Here is a 21,158-nt window from a genome sequence, read left to right as displayed (position 1 = left end):
CAAAGGAAAGAACAATGGGACGGGAAAAATCAAGAGTAACTGGACTTGGAACGAATAGTCAATTGTAGGCATCTTTAAAAAAGAAACATTTTAAACTATTTTTAAATTTCTGTAAATTGTGTTCAGATCGTATATATATAGGAAGAGAATTCCAAATCGTGGGGGCGGTTACTGAAAAGATTGTATTACGTCGAGAACCTATTATTCTTAAGGATGGGATATTAAGAGTATGCTGTGAGGTGGATCTTAGAGCTCTCGGAGGGTCATATGGAATAAGAAGTCTGTCAATAAATGCTGGGACATGTGTTTGTATTGTTTTGAAGGTTAGAAGTGCTATTTTAAATGTTATCCTATATATGACGGGTAACCAGTGGGCCTTTTGTAGAAGAGGGGTGACATGATCATATTTATTTGAACCTGATATAAGTTTGATAGCTGTATTTTGAAAGAAGTTATCCTGCCGTTGTATCGGGCGATGGTGCGTCCGCATCTGGAGTACTGCGTCCAATATTGGTCGCCGTACCTTAAGAAGGATATTGCGATACTCGAGAGAGTTCAGAGGAGAGCGACGCGTCTGATAAAAGGTTTGGAAAACCTTTCATACACTGAGAGATTGGAAAAACTGGGACTCTTTTCCCTTGAGAAGAGGAGACTTAGAGGGGATATGATAGAGACTTACAAGATCATGAAGGGCATAGAGAGAGTAGAGAGGGACAGAAAGAGAGAGAGCAAGGGAGAGAGATAGAAAGAAAGAGAGAAAGGGAGAGAAACAGAAAGAGAGAGAGAGAAAGGGAGAGAGACAGAAAGAGAGAGAGATAGAAAGAGAAAGATTGAAAAACTGGGTCTCTTTTCCCTGGAGAAGAGGAGACTTAGAGGGGATATGATAGAGACTTACAAGATCATGAAGGGCATAGAGAGAGTAGAGAGGGACAGATTCTTCAAACTTTCGAAAAATAAAAGAACAAGAGGGCATTCGGAAAAGTTGAAAGGGGACAGAAGTTCTTCTTTACCCAACGTGTGGTGGACACCTGGAATGTGCTTCCAGAGGGCGTAATAGGGCAGAGTACGGTACTGGGGTTCAAGAAAGGATTGGATAATTTCCTGCTGGAAAAGGGGATAGAGGAGTATAGATAGAGGATACTACACAGGTCCTGGACCTGTTGGGCCGCCGCGTGAGCGGACTGCTGGGCACGATGGATCTCAGGTCTGACCCAGCAGAGGCATTGCTTATGTTCTTATGAGTCAAAGAGGACTCCCAAAACCTTGACAGAAAACTCAATCTGTAAAGAGGATCCAGAAAGCAAAACTACAGAAAGGGGAAGAAAATTCAATTTTGGGCCTAACCATAATAATTTGGTTTTATTTGTATTAAGCTTCATCCGGACCAACAGCCCAGGCTTGAAGTTTTGATATACAGAGATTCACTTTAGATACTAGGTCCACCATAAATGTAGTAGTTTAGAGTAGATTATGAGCCTGGCGCCTCCTCCCGAAGGTTCACTAACCCACCCACCTGACTACGTAAGACACTTGTGTGATGCTCTACCAGGCTTTCCCATACCAAGTGCTGGCATTCTACAGCCAGGTATGCATTGTTTTATTCAAAGCTTTTTGGGTTGGAAGGGAGTTTATGACCACCAGAGGAGTGTGTGTGTGGGGGGGGGGGGTCATTACTTAATCCCTCCAGTGGTCAGTTTGGGTACCCTTTTGGTACTTAGATGCTTCTCAAACAGGTCTAGGTGAAAACATCTAAAGTTCCATCCAAGTCAGCCAGGGAAAGGTTTGATTATAGCTACAGGACGCCCATGTCTGAGCCCGCCCAAATCCCGCCCATTCCCCGCCTCCCAACACACCCATTTCTACTCTGGACGCACAGTAGGTTAGAAGTCCTTCCCCAACCTTTTTGTTTTTATTGGAACCTCCCCTTTCTTTAGCCCCCTTGTATGCATTTTTGTTTGTATGTTGGTTGAACTTATGTATCTTGTTTTTAAACCGCTCTTATCTTATGTATCTTGTTGTAAACTTTTGTTTCTTGTCGTAATCATCGCATACTCTCATTGCATGAATCTTGCTGTAAACCGCTTTGAACTTATGGTATAGCGGTATTTAAGAAATAAAATTATTATTATTATTAACTTACGTTTGTGTTTATTGCCTTCCTTGTAATGTCTTTTTCATTAGGCATTGAATAAACTCTTTCCTGAGATAATGACATCAGCATCTCTTTAGTCTTGTTGCTTTCTGAAAGAATATGATAGGGCTATTACAATATACCCATACAATCCTTTCATATACGGAATTTATTAACTTCCTTGATATACCGCAAATACAACCACAGTTAGTCTAAGCGGTTTACAATAATGATATATTATTAAAAGAACATTATTATGTTCTTTTAATAATATATCATTATTGTAAACCGCTTAGACTAACTGTGGTTGTATTTGCGGTATATCAAGGAAGTTAATAAATTCCGTATATGAAAGGATTGTATGGGTATATTGTAATAGCCCTATCATATTCTTTCAGAAAGCAACAAGACTAAAGAGATGCTGATGTCATTATCTCAGGAAAGAGTTTATTCAATGCCTAGTTAGTCAACAGAGAAAGTTGTCTGGGCTACATCTAGGGAGATTTTATTTTATTTTTTTTCGTGTGAACTTGAGTGAATTCTTAGAGGGCAAAGATACCAGCACAAATAATGATCTGTTTAGATTTCAGGTGTACAGTCAGGTAGGTGCTATTAATCTTTCCACTGGGAGATAAACTGTGACAAATGCACTTTCTTTTTTTGCCTTCCACAGGATTCCAGATGGGAAGATGGTAAAGAGGCAACTACGGAAGGTTGTGTATAGTGAACTTATAAGTCGACATTTTCAAAGGCTTAGTCAGATTCTCGTATAATTAAATTAAGGAGCTCGTGTGTAAATAAGACAGGACGGTAAGTCTGACTTCTGTGGTAAGCAAATGAATGGAAACACTTTTAAAACAGAGAATGGTGAAGTTTCTGGAATTCTGTGGATTACAGGACCGGAGGCAACATGGATCAATTTCTTTGACTGGGTGACCAGAGAATTGGATAGAGGATGTGCGCTAGAGGTGGTGTATTTAGATTTTAGCAAAACCTTTGAAGGTGTTCCACACAAACGTCTAATAAATACACTGAGTGCCCTCGGGTTGAAAAGTTGACTGCGAAAGCTAGAAGGATGCTAGGTTGCAAAGGGAGAGGTATGGCCAACAGGAAAAAGGAGGCATTGATGCCCCTGTATAAGACTCTGGTGAGACCTCATTTAGAATACTGTGTACAATTCTGGAAGCCGCACCTTCAAAAAGATATAAAAAGGATGGAGTCCAGAGGAACGCTACTAAAATGGTGTGTGGTCTTCGTGATAAGATGTAAGGGGACAGACTTAAAGATCTCAATCTGAATACTTTGGAGGAAAGGCGGGAGAGGGGAGATATGATAGAGACGTTTAAATACCTACGTAATATAAATGTGCATGAGTCGAGTCTCTTTCATTGGAAAGGAAACTCTGCAATGCAAGGGCATAGGATCAAGTTAAGAGGTGATAGGCTCAGGAGTAATCCAAGGAAATACTTTCTTTTTACAGAAAGGGTGGTAGATGTGTGGAACTGTCTCCCGGAAGAGGTGGTGGAGATAGAGACTGTGTCTGAATTCAAGAGGACCTGGGATAGGCAGTGGCACGTGGGATCTCTCAGAGAGAGAAAGAGATAATGGTTACTGCAGATGGGCAGCTCTATGACATCACAATGCAGGTGCACAGAGCCTTAGCCTATAGGAAGAGGAGATGCAAATGTTAAGAGCCTTAGCCAATAGGGAGAGAAGGAGACAGTGGATGCTGCAGATGGGCAGACTAGATGGGCCATTTAAAATAAGCCCTGGAAATTATTGGAAGTTTTTGCAGAAGTGGAGAGATGTGATCATAGTTACTTTTAATTATATTAAAGATCATCCTAGCCGCAGTATTCTGGATCAGTTGAAGTCTTTGAAAGCTTTTCTTGGTCAAGCTTAAATAGACTGAATTACAGTAATCCAGCCTCAAACAAATGATTGACTGAACAAGGACAGCAAAATGTTATTGATGGAAACAGGATCTCACTTTCCTCAGCATATGGAAACTAAAAAAAACCACATTTTTTTTCCCAGAGGATTAAGATGGTCATTGAATGAAAGATAACTACTGCATAAAAATTAAAAATAAAACTAAAATGACTTGCCTTTAGTTTTCAAGGACCATGCACGTCTGGGCGGTTGTATCCTTACGCATACAGACGCTAATAACATTGACAGACTCTTGCATTATTTATTCTTGTGCATACTTGTGAAGGGAATTTAAAAAAAAAAAAGTAAAATTCTGGAATCTCTCACAGCCTACCTGGAATCTCTTTGGGGCACACCACTGTGCCCTGGCACCCAATTTGAGAGACACTGCTATAATCCCGGTGTCAGGTCAAAACCGCGGAAGACAAAGGCGCGCGCCGACAACTGAGAGCAGCGTGGAAGCGTGCGCTGAAGAAAATAACTGTTTTTAGGGGCTACGACGGGGGGGGGGGGTGTCGCGCCGCGTTGTGGGGGCGTTGTGGGGGGTTTGGGGGGTTGTAACCCCCCACATTTTACTGAAAACTTCACTTTTTCCCTAAAAACAGGGAAAAAGTTAAATTGACATTATAATGAGGGGGGCTACCAAAGTTCCATGCAATCCACCGTAGCATTTTTGTTCCCTCCCCAAATTCCTGACAATTTGAACTGGTTTATCTAATGGTAAATCTGACTAGTAATGCTTGCAAAGCCTGATTTAAAAACCAACTGCTTTAGAATGTAGAATACATCGCAGAAAGGCGTTGCCTGTGATCCTATTGGCTTAATACTCACTGGCATTGTTTGACTGCCATGCAAGGCGTTGATTGCTGCCTGAGCTTCTGCATGCGATGAATATTTCACAAACGCACATCCTGCAAACAGAGAAGAGAAAGAAAATGTCAGCACAGTGCCTTTGCTTGGTTTGCCACCAAGGGCATGAATTACTTAACGGTACAGCATTATAGAACAGTGCATATTTTATATTGCTAGGGATCAAAATTTAATTCCTTTCCACATAAACCACTGTGCAATGTGCGCAAGCCAGTGAACTTGCTTACGTTCAAATTGAAATCAGTGTACTGGGACAGACCAAAGGATCCTTCCAGCACAGACTCCTGTTTCCAAAAGTGGCCAATCCAGGTCACAAGTACCTGTCAAAGTCCAAGGAGAATAAAATACTTTTTTTTTTTGCTGCTTATCTCAGAAATAAACAGTGTATTTTCCCACCTCTGTCTTAATAATGGTTTATGGACTTTTCTTTCAGGAGCTTGTCCAAATCTTTTTAAAACCCTGCTAAGCTAACCGCTTTTACCACATTCTCTGGCAGTGAGTTCTAACGCTCAATTCCATATGTTTAATGGTAACCCACCAAGTTAATATGTGGGCTAGAAATGTGTAACACAAATTATAAATGAATAAATAAATAAAATATTGAGTGAAGAAACATTTTTTTTCTGATTTGGTATAAGTCATTGTATGCCCCCTAGTCCTTGCACATTTCGAAAAGGTAAACAAGTAATTTATATTTGCCTGTCCTACTTTACTCAGAATTTTATAGACCACACTCTTGTCCTTTCTTATTACATCATCTACCCAATATTAGAATCGCTAACACAATATATAACTGGGTCCTCATTTGCACAGTCTAGTGGCATCCTATAAGGTTCCATTTTAACATTTTCTTAAGAGTTTTAATGTAAAAACTTATAATTACATTGACATTCTTTTAGCTTACAACACACTGGAATGTCTAGATGCTATCACTACTTAAGTTTAAAAGAATCAACTGATACTTAATCCATCTAAATCCATGGCTCGCTGGATTACTGGAGAACAAATATTCCTTGCTGTTGTTCCTGGCCTCTCAAATGTCCCAAGAACTTCAGTTGAATCATTTTGATATCTTGGGATTATAATTGATTCACATCTCTGTTACCCTGCAGGTCTCAAATGTAGCGAGATCTGGGAGGGGGGGGGTTTGTCCTCTATCAACCAAAGTACATTAAAAATCATTTGAATCTTCTGGATCCAAGATGGCGCTGAGCTGAGAGGATGCATTGGCAGTCTTCTTGCCATCCTGATTAGGGTGCGGTCAATCCCACTCAGACCCTATTGACAACGGGCAAGAGACGAGGGTCAATGAGGCAGTTTCCCCCAGCTTCCTCTTCGGCCCCCCCATGTTGCGGCAGACGCCGCCGCAGGTCTTTCGGGTACCTGTCAGACCTCCCCTTTATCCAAGCCTGCCCCGTGAGAATAAGGCAGCAGTGCGGACGGGGTTTCCTTGAGTCCCTTTGAACGGGTGGCTCCACCTCAGCCCCGAAGCAACCTGGGCGTGCAGCAGTTTGGTGCCAGAGGGGCCCTTGAATTGGAGGGGGGGGGGAGGGGCATTTCACTCCTGGAGGAGTCCTGAGCAAACAGGAAGAGCAGAGGAGGTAAGCTGCAACTGGGATTCTTTCAAAGGAGACTTGGCAAAGTTCAGAAAACCGTTTCTTTTTCTGGTGAGGTAAAATCACAGAAACCTGTCGTGGCGACACTGGATTCACTAAGGGCTCCTTTTACTAAGTTGCGCTGTGCGTTTTAGCGCATGCTACACGCTAACGCGTGCATGTTAGTCTATGGACACGTTAGCGGTTAGAGCGCACTAAACATGCGCTAAAACGCTTAGCGCACCTTAGTAAAACAGGGGAGGTAAGGCTCCTCTCCGCAATTAGACATTAAGGGCTCCTTTTATCAAGGTGCGGTGGGGGGGTTTAACGCGCGGAATACCGCGCGTTACACCGCCTGCCGCGCCAGCCGCTAACGCCTCCATTGACGAGGCGTTCGTTTTTTGGCTTGCCGCGGGGGTTAGCGCGTGATGAAATGTCCGACGCGCGACTTGATAAAAGGAGCCCTAAGGTTCTATCTGAAGTGGTCCTGGAGCAAGCTCAAGATATGGATCGTTACTCTGTAGAGATGGATTCGCTTAAAAATAAGGCTCAGACTAGGGAAAGTTTTGAAGGTGCCTCACTGAAACATAAAAACTTTGTATTAAATCTACTACTTAGTTGATTCATGCCCCCTAGTCCTAGTAATTTTTGGAACGAGTAAACAAGTCCACTCGGTATTTTATCGACTTCTAACATATCTTCCCTGAGCTGTCACTTCTTCAAGCTGAAGAGTCCTAGCTGCTTTATTAACCTTTCTTCATCCCATCCCTTTTATCCTTTTCATTGCTCTTCTCATACCTTTTCTAATTCGGCTATATCTTTTTTTTAAGATACGGCAATGAGAAATGCAAAGTATTCAAGGTGCGATCGTACCACTGAGCAATACAGGGGCAACATGCCAACATGATAAAAAAATTACAAACAGTGCAAAGTACAGCCCTCAGACTAATATTCTCCTGGAAAAAATACGACCACATTACCGCTGCCTTCCAAGACTCACACTGGCTCCCTGTACAAACACGCATACTCTACACCAGGGGTGTCGAACCTGCGGCCCAAGGGCCGCATACGGCCCCGTGAAGTATTTTGTGCGGCCCCGGTCGAGGGCAATACAGTGTTTTCCTCTGCTGCTCCCGGGTGTTTACCGTCTTGCCGGCTCCCTCCTCTGTCTTGCTGCAGCGTTTGCGCGGCCCCAGAAACATTTTTGGGGGCCAATGCGGCCCAGGGAAGCCGAAAGGTTGGACACCCCTGCTCTGCACATTCTACTGCACGCTATTCAAAGCCCTGAATGGCGTTGGACCAACCTATCTAAACAATTGCCTAACCAGGAACAACACATTCAGACCAAGGAGAACACAGGCACCCTTCACTCACCCCCCCCCCCCCAATCAAAGGCGTACAACGTAAGAAAATGTATGACGAGGCTAAGAGGATCGCTTCCGAACCGTGACATTCAAACTTTTCTCCTTTACATTACTTTGGCTCTAGTAGCCTACCTTTAACATGCCGAAGAGACGAGGCAGGAGTGCCGCTAGCGCCTTGCGGCGTCCCTACATCCCGACCTTCGGCAACATTGAAGAATGTCGGCGGAGGATGCAGGAAGCAATTGTTTTGACGCCGGAAGCCAGCCCGGGGGCGCCTGGCTTAGACGAAACCAGAGTCGCCTCTCCTGGGCAAGACACCACGCTTAGCCCCGACGTGAGAGCCCCACCCCCGCAACCCGAGTTACCAACTCACCAGGGGTAGAGGGAACCCCAGAGATAGGGGGAGACCTCTCCCCAGAGGCGAAAAGTCCACCGTTGGAGAGTTTGGGAACAGAGCTCCTAGTTCAGGGAGTCTCTGTAGGAGAAACTGGGGGAGATTCAGCTACCGGAGGTGAAGAAAATCAGCTGGAACAAAGTCAAGAATCAGCTTCTACAGACGGTGAGCATTTCTATACTCAGCAAAGGCTTTTAATTTTGGAAAAACCAGCACAAGTGACTCTTGAGTCCTTATTGGATTTAATTATCAACTTTACAAAGACTATTAGCCCTAATTTCCAGTGCAATCAAGCCATTGTGACATCACTGCTTAGGTTGGCTCTGAGGCACTGTGGAATGATGCATTATGACATCACAATCTCAGCTCTGGAATGTTGCTCTCATTGGGGTTCCAGAATCTTGCTATTCTTTGAGATGCTGGAATATTGCTACACCTTGGGTTTTGGACAGGTACTAGGGACCTGGATTGGCCACCGTGAGAACTGGTTACTGGCTTGATGGACCATAAGTCTGACCTAGGAAGGCTATTCAGAAAATGGAAAAAGGACAAATCTGAGGGAAACTGGAAAGATCACAGAAATTATCAAAAAGAATGTCACCGTGTGGTTCGAAATGCCAAAAAAGAGTATGAAGAGAGGCTAGCCAGGGAAGCACGAAATTTCAAGCAGTTCTTTAGATATATTAAAGGGAAACAGCCGGCTAGGGAGGAGGTGGGACCGCTGGACGACGGAGACTGGAAGGGAGCGGTGAAGGAAGAGAAAGAGGTCGCAGAAAGACTTAACATGTTCTTTTCGTCTGTATTTACAAGCGAAGACACAACCAACATACCGGAACCTGAACAAATCTTCAATGGAAATCAAGCATAAAAGTTAACATCCATGGAAGTGAGCCTTGATGATGTGCGCAGACAGATAGAAAAACTAAAAACTGACAAATCGCCGGGTCCGGATGGAATCCATCCAAGGGTTCTGAAGGAACTAAAGGAGGAAATAGCGGAACTACTGCAGCAAATTTGCAACCTATCTCTGAAAACAGGTGTGATTCCGGAGGATTGGAAGATAGCCAACCTTACGCCCATCTTTAAAAAGGGATCAAGAGGTGACCTGGGAAACTACAGACCGATGAGTCTGACCTCGGTTCCGGGGAAAATGGCGGAAGCACTGATAAAAGAAAACATCGATGAACATTTTGAAAGAAACGAACTTCTGATAACCAGCCAACATGGTTTCTGCAGGGGGAGATCGTGCCTGACTAACTTATTGCACTTCTTCGAAGGAATTAACAAACAGATGGACAGAGGAGACCCCCATAGACATCATATACCTAGATTTCCAGAAAGCCTTTGACAAGGTGCCTCATGAACGTCTACTCCGGAAACTGAGGAACCATGGGGTGGACGGAGACGTGCATAGATGGATCAGAAACTGGTTAGAGGGTAGGAAACAGAGGGTAGGAGTGAAGGGCCACTACTCGGACTGGAGGAAGGTCACAAGTGGTGTTCTGCAGGGCTCGGTGCTCGGGCCGCTGCTCTTTAACATATTCATAAATGATCTAGAAACAGGGACGAAGTGTGAGATAATAAAATTTGCAGACGACACCAAACTATTTAGTGGAGCTCGGACAAAGGAGACTGCGAATAATTGCAAAGATACTTGAACAAACTAGGGGAATGGGCAGAGAGAATGGCAGATGAAATTCAATGTTGAGAAGTGTAAAGTATTGCATGTGGGAAGCAAAAACCCAAGGTATAATTATACGATGGGAGGGATGCTATTGACTGAGAGTACCCAAGAAAGGGACTTGGGGGTGATGGTGGACATGACAATGAAGCCGACGGCACAGTGTGCAGCTGCCGCTAAGAGAGCGAATAGAATGCTAGGTATAATCAAGAAGGGTATTACAACCAGAACGAAAGAAGTTATCCTGCCGCTGTATCGGGCAATGGTGCGTCCACATCTTGAGTACTGCGTCCAGTATTGGTCACCGTACCTTAAGAAGGATATGGCGTTACTCGAGAGAGTTCAGAGGAGAGCGACACGACTGATTAAGGGGATGGAAAGCCTTTCATACGCTGAGAGATTGGAAAAACTGGGACTCTTTTCCCTGGAAAAGAGAAGATTAAGAGGGGATATGATAGAGACTTACAAGATCATGAAGGGCATAGAGAGAGTAGAGAGGGACAGATTCTTCAAACTTTCAGAAAATAAAAAAACAAGAGGGCATTCGGAAAAGTTGAAAGGGGACAAATTCAAAACGAATGCTAGGAAGTTCTTCTTTACACAATGTGTGGTGGACACCTGGAATGCAATTCCAGAGGACGTTATAGGGCAGAGTACGGTACTGGGGTTTAAGAAAGGATTGGACAAATTCCTGCTGGAAAAGGGGATAGAGGGGTATAGATAGAAATTTACTGCACAGGTCCTGGACCTGGTTGGGCCGCTACATGAGCGGACTGCTGGGCACGATGGACCTCAGGTCTGACCCAGCGGAGGCATTTCTTATGTTCTTATGTTTAGTGAGCCAAGTATAGGACAATCAAGTCATTGTGACATCACTGATGAGGTTGGCTCTGAGGCACTGTGGAATGAGGCATTATGACATCACAATCTCAGCTCTGGAATGTTGCTCTCATTGGGGTTCCGGAATCTTGCTATTCTTTGAGATGCTGGAATGTTGCTACACCTTGGGTTTTGGCCAGGTACTAAGGACCTGGATTGGCCACCCTGAGAACAGGCTACTGGGCTTGATGGACCATTGGTCTGACCCAGTAAGGCTATTCTTATGTTCTTATGCCTCCTCCTGCACCAAGAATCCCTCTCTCAACCCTCTTCCCCCCCCCCACCTCTATGCCAGCAATTTCTCCTACCTTCTCACCTTGTGCCACGACTCTACCCCTCCTAAACCTTCACCCCGTCCCCTCAGCATGGCCAGTACAAGCCACTCTTTCCTGCCCTTCTCCCACAGCTTCAGAACTCTCCTCCTTGATCCCCACCATCACCATCACCTTTCCTTTTCCCCTTCTTTGCAGCCTTCCTAACTTCAGTTCATAGTCATTTGTGCGCAAGACAAATGCACGCAGACAAATGTGATTTTGCTGGTCGAATTTCCTGCGCATGCGCAAGTGTGTTGTCGCTCGCTGTGCGCAATCGTCATGCGCTCAGTTGTCACTGCGTGCAATTGTCATTTGCGCAATTGTCGTGCGCTCAGTTGTCGCTGCGCGCAATTGTCGTTTGCGCAATTGTCATGCGCTCAGTTGTCGCTGTGTGCAATTGCCGTTTGCACAATTGTCGTGCGCTCAGTTGTCACTGTGTGCAATTGCCGTTTGCACAATTGTCGTGCGGTCAGTTGTCGCTGCGCGCAATTGTCATTTGTGCAATTGTCGTGTGCAGAGTAGAGAGGGACAGAAAGAGAGAAAGGGAGACAGAGAGAAATATATATATATAGAGAGAGAAAGGGAGAGACACAGAAATAGAGAGAGAGAAAGAGAAAGAGAGAGAGATAGAGAAAGATTGGAGAAACTGGGACTCTTTTCCCTGGAGAAGAGGAGACTTAGAGGGGATATGATAGAGACTTACAAGATCATGAAGGGCATAGAGAGAGTAGAGATGAATAGAAAGAGAGAGAGAAAGGGAGACAGAGAGAAATATATATAGAGAGAGAGATATAAAGAAAGAGAGAGAGAAAGAAAGGGAGAGAGACAGAAATAGAGAGAGAAAGGGAGAGAGAAAAAGAGAGAGAGATAGAGAAAGATTGGAGAAACTGGGACTCTTTTCCCTGGAGAAGAGGAAACTTAGAGGGGATATGATAGAGACTTACAAGATCACGAAGGACATAGAGAGAGTAGAGAGGGACAGATTCTTCAAACTTTCAGAAAATAAAAAAACAAGAGGGCATTCGGAAAAGTTGAAAGGGGACAGATTCAAAACGAATGCTAGGAAGTTCTTCTTTACCCAACATGTGGTGGACACCTGGAATGCGCTTCCAGAGAGCGTAATAGGGCAGAGTACGGTACTGGGGTTCAAGAAAGGATTGGACAATTTCCTGCTGGAAAAGGGGATAGAGGGGTATAGATAGAAGATTACTGTGCAGGACCTGGACCTGTTGGGCCACCGCGTGAGCGGGCTGCTGGGCGCGATGGACCTCAGGTCTGACCCAGCGGAGGCATTGCTTATGTTCTTATGTTAGCAGACGGTAAATGTTACGGCATTAAGGGTTCCTTTTACGAAGGTACGCCAGCGTATCACGAGTCTGCTGCCTCAGGGTGTAAAACAATCCAATCACACTTTTAAACGGGACGCCGAAATGCATCTCCTGATCAAAAGAGAGGCAGCAGACTCGTGAAACACTGGCCACCGTCGGTGTACCGATCAACTGAAGATAAGTTGAAAGTTTCTTTCTTCTATCACCTTGCACAGACAGCCCTGCTTAAGGTTTTTATACTTTGGGAGTGCAATGGAGGTTTTTTTTGCCAGTGAGGTTATCACCCAACCACCTTGGACCACCATTGTGATGGTGGGAGGGCTTCAGTCTGAGGCTTTTCCTCCATTTTGTGAAACACATCCTATTTAAACCAAAGCAGCACTGTTTACGTTGTATATGACATTTCTTGCGAAAAGTGTGTATTGGAACATTATTGAGTTTTCACATATCCGAGTTTATCTTGCAGCATATATTGAAACATTTTAGCCCATGCCAGAATATCATACATATCAGTCTATTTATTTCCATTGTTTTGGATGGGAAACAACACAAAATGATATTACAGATACCTCTGATATCTTCTTATCATTCATATTTTAAAATGACAGCACCTCTCTAGCGAATGCCAAATTGTAAATATTCATTCGCTGCAGTGGCGTGGTGAAGGTGAGAGGCGCCCCTCCCCTGCCCTCGTCTCCTCCCCCTCGCTCCTTCCCTGTCGCGCGCCCCACCCCCATTCCCTTCCCCCATACCTGTTCACTGCCGCGAGTATCTCTCCTCTGACATCAAGTCCTCTGCGCGGCACCCAGAAGTGACGTCGGCGGGATAGCTGACGCGGTGTCGAGGAACATTTAGGGCTCCTTTTACTAAGCTGCGTTAGCGGTTTTAGTGCGCGCTAAATTGCCGCGTGCCACCATTGAGCTGACGTTAGCTTTTGGCGCGTAGCGCAGGGTTAGTGCGTGCGGCAGTGTAGCGCGTGCTAAAAACACTAGCACACCTTAGTAAAAGGAGCCCTTAGAAATTGTTGTTCAAGGCGGTATGGGGGGAAGGGAAAGGGGGGGCTCCCGCATGGCGAGGGGAGGAGTGGAAAGAGGCGGAGGGGTGCCGTCGCTCCTACCAACATGGCGCCTGAGGCGGACCGCCATCCCCCACGCCCCTCCCTTACCACGCTATTAATTCGCTGATTAAATTGTTGCAATTGTTTTGCTTCCTTTATGGGCACAGTTTTTCCATTCTAATTTCGAGTGGGCCTGGCGTGACACGTCCCACCTCATTCTAGGGGACTCCATCAACCGAACCCAAAAGAGTGTCATGGGATGTTGTCGTTACTGCAAACTCCAGCGAGAAACGTTTTCAGAACGTGACATTTTAAAGCGAGCGATTTTTGCCAGTCGGCACAGCTAGCAATTCGTTTGTGAGTAGAACGATGCGGTTGCCCTGTTAGTCAACGTGGATGTGGCGAAACAGAGGTCATTGAACACGTTACAGGCGATGAATTTGGACGGGAAAAACTTCACTTTCATCAGCTTCTCCATGTACCCTTGGTCAGGTAATAAAGCAGTCCAAGAGACGCTCTGTAAAGAAGCTTGCTACAGAGGCAAGAACCAACTAAGCTAAAACTAAACCTTAAATTTATAGACCTCATCCTCTTTATGAAAATAAAGCTCGACTCAGTTTACATAAATTAAAATAAAGAGAAGAAAAGCAGATGGATGATTTGAAGAGTATCCGAGTCTCACAGCCACAAAGGAAGGTTATTCCATAATTCCGTTAATTTGAAAGAGAAGGACTTACCCAATTTACATAAGAACATAAGAATAGTCTTACTGGGTCATACCAATGATCCATCAAGTCCAGTAGCCCGTTCTCATGGTGGCCAATCTTTGCTAAAACCCAAGGAGTAGCAACAATACCTTTCATGGGCGGGAGCTCATGGCAGCCATTTCCTATTGGCGAGCTGCACGGGGCAGGAGCGTAGGAAGATCGCTCCTGTTCTGAAAGTCCGCTAGACCACCAGGTAAGGCCGGGATGCCGGGAGGGAGGCTGGGAAGGTCCGAAATAAAGTTGTTGTTTTTTCCACCTTAAAAAAAAAAATTGCGAATAACCGTATCCGCGGATGCTGAAACTGCAGATTTGGAGGGGGAAGTGTAGAACAATACTCATCTGAGATGAAAGACAAAAGGCACACTGCACATCGACGATGGCCAGCGTTTCGCTAATTATAAGGTGCCTCAGGATGTAAAGATGGTTAATCTTTCACTGGAGCTCCGAATTTAAACATGGCGGCTTCTCAAACAGTGATTTAATCTTAGCCCGCTTAGCCTCCACTTTTTTATGACTTTAGCTGTCGGTTGGGTGGAGGAGGAGATCTGAGGCTTTTTCCTACCTCGTGGTAATTGTCACAGTAAAAGCCTTTGAGGTGTTCAACCGGAGGTCTCTCAAGGTCTTTCAAGAAAACCATTAAAAGACTCTGAATCATACAAAATTCGGCAGTTTGACTGATTTTTGGTATAAAAAAATGGGATCATATAACCCCCTACTATCAAAAACTTCATTGGCTGCCCCTAGAAGCAAGAGTGTTGTTCAAATTTGCCTGTCTCTGTTTCAAATCCATTCAAGGTTTGGCCCCCATATATCTGGTTTCCCATTTTAACTTGGACTGTTCCACCAGGCCTACACGCAGCCATCCGACAATAAAGGCCTGCCGATTCAAGAGATACCTGGGCAGACCTCTTGCTTTCCAGGCAGGCCAACAGAACGGTTGGCTGGTTAACATCATTAAGCATTCCTCATCCTATCTTAGCTTTAGAAAACTAGTTAAAACAAACCTGTTCAACCAATTTGTAACCAAGAACTCTTAATGCCTTATCCCTGTACTCTACTTACATGTACTCGATGTCTCTACACTGTCTCTTTTACTCTGACTTTCTCCCTCTCTACATGTATCCGACGACTTCATTTTATTATTTTCGCTGATTGTCCAGCTCTTCCAGCTCTTGAACTACTACGGCTTTGGTGGTATATAAGAATAAAATTATTATTATTATTATTATTATTTACATTCCCAGTGAAAATATAAGTATTTTCTAAACAGCTCCGTTTGTTTTGCATGACTTATATGTTTACTGTGCTGTGAACTTTTTTGAGAGTGTGGTTTGATATTATTGTTTTTTTCTCCAGTAGACTTGTGTAAATTGGGCACATAATTTTGAGAACCATATAAGAACATAAGAAGTTGCCCCCGCTGAGTCAGACCAGAGGTCCATTTTGCTCAGCGGTCCGCTCCCGCGGCGGCCCATCAGGCCTAGTGCCTGAACAGTGGTCCCTGATTAATTTTGTAACTTACCTCTAATCCCATCCCTATAATCTACCTCTACTCTTATCTGTACCCCTCAATCCCTTTGTCTTCCAAGTACCTATCCAAAGCTTTGGGTTTTGTGTGCAATTCTGGTCACCTCATCTCAAAAAGGATATCGTGCAACTAGAAAAGATTCAGAACAGAGCCCCAAAAATGAGAAAGGGAATGCAATCCCTCCTTTATGAACACAGGCTATACAGACCAAGGCTTTTAAGCTTGGAGAAAGGACGACTGACAGAGGGAGATCTTGACAGGAATTTAGGCCCGAATCTCAGCCTGCTTGTCCGACATTGCCGCTTGGATGTCTCACCGCCATCTAAAACTGAATATGGCAAAAACCAAACTCCTTATCTTTCTGCCTCCCTCCCTCCTCCCCCCCCCCCCCATGCTCTCGCCATTCTCTATTTCTGTGGATAACACTCCCATCCTCCCTGTCTTGTCTGCTCACAATCTCAGGGTACTGTTTGACTCTTCTCTCTCCATCTCCAACAAACCGCTAAAACCTGTCGCTTCCTCCTCGATAATACCAAAATCTGACCCCTCCGAGCACACTACCAAACCCCTTATCCACGCTCTCGTCACCTCTCGCTTAAGACTACTGCAACATACCTCTCTCAGGTCTTCCGCTCAACCGTCTCTCCCCCACCTTCTATCCGTTCAAAATGCGGCTACATGACTCATATTCCGTGAGAGCCGCCACGCTCACATTATCATTCTCCTCAAGTCACTTCATTGGCTCCCCATCCTTTTCCGAATACAGTTCCAACTCCTCTTTCCGACTTACAAGTGTATTCATTCTGTAGCCCATCAATATCTCTCCTCACTTATCTCTCCCTTTGCTCCCCCTCCCCCACCTATGGGAATTCCGTTCATCTGGGCAGGTCCCTCTTGTCTGTACCCTTCTCCGCCACCAATTCCAAACTCCGTCCCTTCTTTCTTGCCCCCACCGTATGCCTGTAACAGATTGGCAGAGTCAATACGTCATGCTCCATCTCTAGCAGTCTTCAAATCCGAGCTAAAACCCAACTGTTTTGAAGCTCCTTTCAACTCTTAATTCCCACTCACTGCCAGACACCTATGCTCAACATTTCACTCCTTCTGGTAGAAATTCCCCAACCCTGAGATGTCCTGTCTGTCTGTCCAAATTAGATTACAAGCTCTTCTCAGCAGGGACTGTCTACTAAATGTTAAATGTACAGTGCTGTGTACGCCTTTACATTAAGATGACATCTGCATTACATTAAGACAGGGGTGTCAAAGTCCCTCCACGAAGGCCGCAATTCAGTCAGGTTTTCAGGATTTCCACAATGAATATGCATGAGATCTATTTGCATGCACTGCTTTCATTGTATGTTGATAGATCTCTTGCATATTCATTGGGGAAATTGTGAAAACCCGACTGGATTGGGGCCCTCAAGGAGGGACTTTGACACTCCTGCATTAAGATGATACCTGCATTACATTAAGAATTTCACATTAAAAGTTCCAGGTATAGATGTCACTATGTCTTGCTTATATTGTATAGTGAGTCCTCCAAAACCTACTGTACCTACCTTAAGATGACACCTGCAGGCATAAGGGCTATTGTGGTGTACAGTAAGTTTTGGGTGGGTTTTGGTAAGCAAGACTCATTTGTGGCATTTGTACCTGGTACTTTTAATGTGAAATTCGCCACAATGCTTCTTAGAAGAGTCCCTTTGCTATGCTCAGCTGTTTGAACAGTTTATTAAGAATGCGGGATTTTGTGCGTTTTTCATGTGGACATATTCGAGAATGGTCAAAAAGATAGACGTGCTAAGGACAAAAACGTAATTTTCCTTTACATTAAGATGACACCTGCTATAGAAAACATAAATAGTAGTAGTATATGTTCGGAGTTTATAAAACTATGAATGGATAAAGTGGGAAAAGTTGCTTAAAGAAGAGGAGATTCCATGAAACTAATGACCAGCAGATTGGAAATAAATCATAGATTTTTTAAAAATATATATATCTTTTAATTAAGCTGCAGAATCTGTTGCTGGAGGATGTAGTCAAATCACCCAACAAGGCAAGATTAAAAAAAAAAATGACTGGACAAATTCCTGGAGGAAAAGTCTGTAAAAATTATTTTATACCTAAATCAATAAAAACCCCCACTGCAAGCTAATCAGACCGCCATCACTAGCACACAGTTCTCTTCTTACAACAACCTCAGAAGCGAGGGAAGCTATTTTTAGGTATCTCACAGCACTCTTCCACTTCCCGCTTTTCAAACACTGGAAGACAAACCTCTCCTTTTTTAAATTCATAGAACAGCCAGTCATCACTAAGCTTAGACTTGGGAGAACCAATCGTTATCTCTGGAATTAACTATGGGAATTATGAGGGCATTTGCCAAGTACTTGAAGCCTGGATTGTCCACTATTGGAAAAGAATTTCAGGCATCTGGATTTCCCCGGACATGTTCTGGCACTTTGTCCGGGTTTTGAAAAGCCTCCTCAAATTGCAGACTTACTCCATGACCGACTAGAGCAGGCGGGGTGAGGGCGGGACTGGGGGGCAGGATTAAGGCATTACAGGGCGGGGATGGGCAGACCTGGGCGGGCCTGGGGGCGTATCTAGGGATCTGGATTTTACGATTGGAAAATCTGGCAACCCTACCTATGAAGGTCGGAGTATTTACCTCGCTGGCCCTCAGTATAAACCTCTACTGTGGCTTTGAAACAGGAATCCTATATTTTCCAGATTTAGGAACTTGAACTCTAAACCCTCTCTGGGTTTGTCTTTTATCTATCAAGCCATAACAATTAGGAAACGTTTCCCAAATAATTTGAGAATTCTTACAGACTGTTTATTTAGACAGTATTGAAAAGCATACATTTTTAAATAAAAAAAAATAGAGTTCAGATTGGTTGTAATGATTTTTGTGTCTCCCCCTCCTATCTATCTCCCCTCTTTCCATTCTTCTATCCAGAAACTTCCCTCTTTCTCCCTTCTTCCATCTAGTGTCTCTCCTCTTTCTCTCTCTCCCCTTCATCCAGTATTTTCCCTCTCTCTCATGGAAACACTAATTAAGTATAAATTAGATACGATCCTGAACGAGGGAAATCTCCGGGATCCCAGCCAACATGGATTCACCAAGGGTAGGTCATGCCAGTCAAATCTAATCAACTTCTTTGACTGGGTAACAAGAAGACTGGACTCAGGAGAGTCCTTGGACGTCGTGTACCTGGACTTCAGCAAAGCATTTGACAGCGTCCCACACCGCAGGCTGCTGAACAAGATGAAATCGATGGGATTAGGAGAGACTCTAACTGCATGGGTTAAAGATTGGCTTAATGGCAGACTTCAGAGGGTGGTAGTTAACGGTACCCGCTCTAAAATGTCGGAGGTGACTAGCGGAGTGCCACAGGGTTCGGTCCTGGGCCCACTCCTCTTCAACATATTCATTGGAGATCTGACTCAAGGGCTTCAAGGCAAAGTAACCTTATTCGCTGATGACGCCAAACTATGCAATATAGTAGACGGCCATAATCTACAAGATGCTATGGAGCAAGACCTGCGTACTTTAGAAAGTTGGTCCTTGATGTGGCAGCTGGGCTTTAACGCCAAGAAATGTAAGGTCATGCATCTCGGTAACGGAAATCCTTGCAGAACTTACACCCTGAATGGAGAAACTTTAACCAGGACTACGGCAGAACGAGACTTAGGAGTAATCATCAGTGCTGACATGAAAGCAGCCACTCAAGTGGAGAAGGCTTCATCTAAAGCACGGCAGATGATAGGTTGTATCAAGAGAAGCTTCGTCAACAGGAAACCTGAAGTCATGATGCCATTGTACAGAGCCATGGTGAGACCTCATCTGGAGTACTGTGTGCAATTCTGGAGGCCACATTACCGTAAGGATGTGCTCAGAATGGAGTCGGTTCAGCGGATGGCCACCAGGATGATCTCGGGGCTAAAGGGTCTCCCGTACGAGGAAAGACTGAGCAAATTGCAGCTCTACACTCTTGAAGAGCGTAGGGAGAGGGGAGACATGATTGAGACATTTAAGTACATCACGGGACGGGTCGAGGTGGAAGAGGATATCTTTCTTCTCAGGGGACTCTCGACCACAAGAGGACATCCGCTCAAACTCAGGGGAGGGAAGTTTCGTGGAGACGCAAGGAAGTACTTCTTCACGGAGAGAGTGATCGAGCATTGGAACAAGCTTCCAGTGCAGGTGGTCGAGGCACGCAGCATCCCAGACTTCAAGAACAAATGGGATACCCATGTGGGATCCCTACGGGATCATGCCAAGGGATAGAGTCACTAGGACTTAAATGAGCGGGTCAGTAGAGTGACAGTATAATTACAATTATACTTAAGGGGTCAGAAGACTTAAGAGGGTGGGTAAATAGTGTGGGCAGACTTGATGGGCTATATGGCCCTTATCTGCCGTCATCTTTCTATGTTTCTATGTTTCCATCTAGTGTCTCTCCTCTTTTTTTTTTTTCTCTCTCCCCTTCATCCAGTATTTCCCTCTCTCTCCCTTCTTCCATCTAGTGTCTCTCCTCTTTCTCTCTCTCTCTCTCCCCTTCATCCAGTATTTTCCCTCTCTTTCCCTTTTTCCATCTAATATCTCTCCTCTTTCTCTCTCCTTCATCCAGTATTTTCCCTTTCTTTCCCTTCTTCTATCTAGTGTCTCTCCTCTTTCTTCTCTCTCTCTTTCTCTCTCCTTCATCCAGTATTTTCCTTCTCTTTCCCTTCTTCCATTTAGTGTCTGGGAATTCCCAGGAATTTATTGCAAATCTCCAATTTGTTTGGTTTAGGGTTGCCAGATTTTAAGTATGTAAAATGAGGAGCCCCTAGGCCAGCCCCCCTCAGCCTGCTCATCTCGGTCGGGAGGGTATCCGCGCATGTCCCTCCCGACACGATCTGCTTTTCAAAACCCGGACAAAGTGCCGAATTTTGAAAAGCCGCCTGGCCATGCCCCTCTAAAAAGGGTGACGGGATAATCGCGCGCCAGACGCCAGCGCGCCAACAATCCAGCACTGACAATTCGGCGCAAGACAGAAGCGCGCGGGGGGAAAAGTAATTTTTAAAGAGCTCCGACTGAGGGTTTGGGATGGCAACCCCCCCACTTTATTGGTTAGTGTTCGCGCTGCGTTGCAGGGGAGTGTGGGGGGTGAAACTCCCCACATTATAGAGAAAACAGAACTTTTCTCGAAAAAAATCAGAAAAAGTTCAATTTTCGCTATAATGGAGGTTTCCAACCCCCTGAACCCCCCTCCAACAGCAGCGCGAACACTATCCAATAAAGTGAGGGGGTTGCCAACCCAAACCCCCTG

At 44.7% G+C, this 21,158-nt stretch overlaps 1 protein-coding gene across 4 annotated transcripts in view; it reads right to left on the bottom strand.

Moving 5' to 3' along the window:
* Positions 1 to 21,158, bottom strand: part of CELF4 (CUGBP Elav-like family member 4) — a 2,081,001-nt gene that overhangs the window by 222,118 nt on the left and 1,837,725 nt on the right. For all 4 annotated transcript variants that reach the window (XM_033935324.1, XM_033935325.1, XM_033935326.1 and 1 more), the window contains one exon: positions 4,895 to 4,974. In XM_033935324.1, the coding sequence (XP_033791215.1) occupies positions 4,895 to 4,974 (80 nt within the window). The remainder of the gene's footprint in view (positions 1 to 4,894; positions 4,975 to 21,158) is intronic.

Source organism: Geotrypetes seraphini, chromosome 1, assembly GCF_902459505.1.
Source record: "Geotrypetes seraphini chromosome 1, aGeoSer1.1, whole genome shotgun sequence".
Taxonomy (NCBI): Eukaryota; Metazoa; Chordata; class Amphibia; order Gymnophiona; family Dermophiidae; genus Geotrypetes; species Geotrypetes seraphini.
This window is presented reverse-complemented; position numbering and strand designations above follow the sequence as displayed.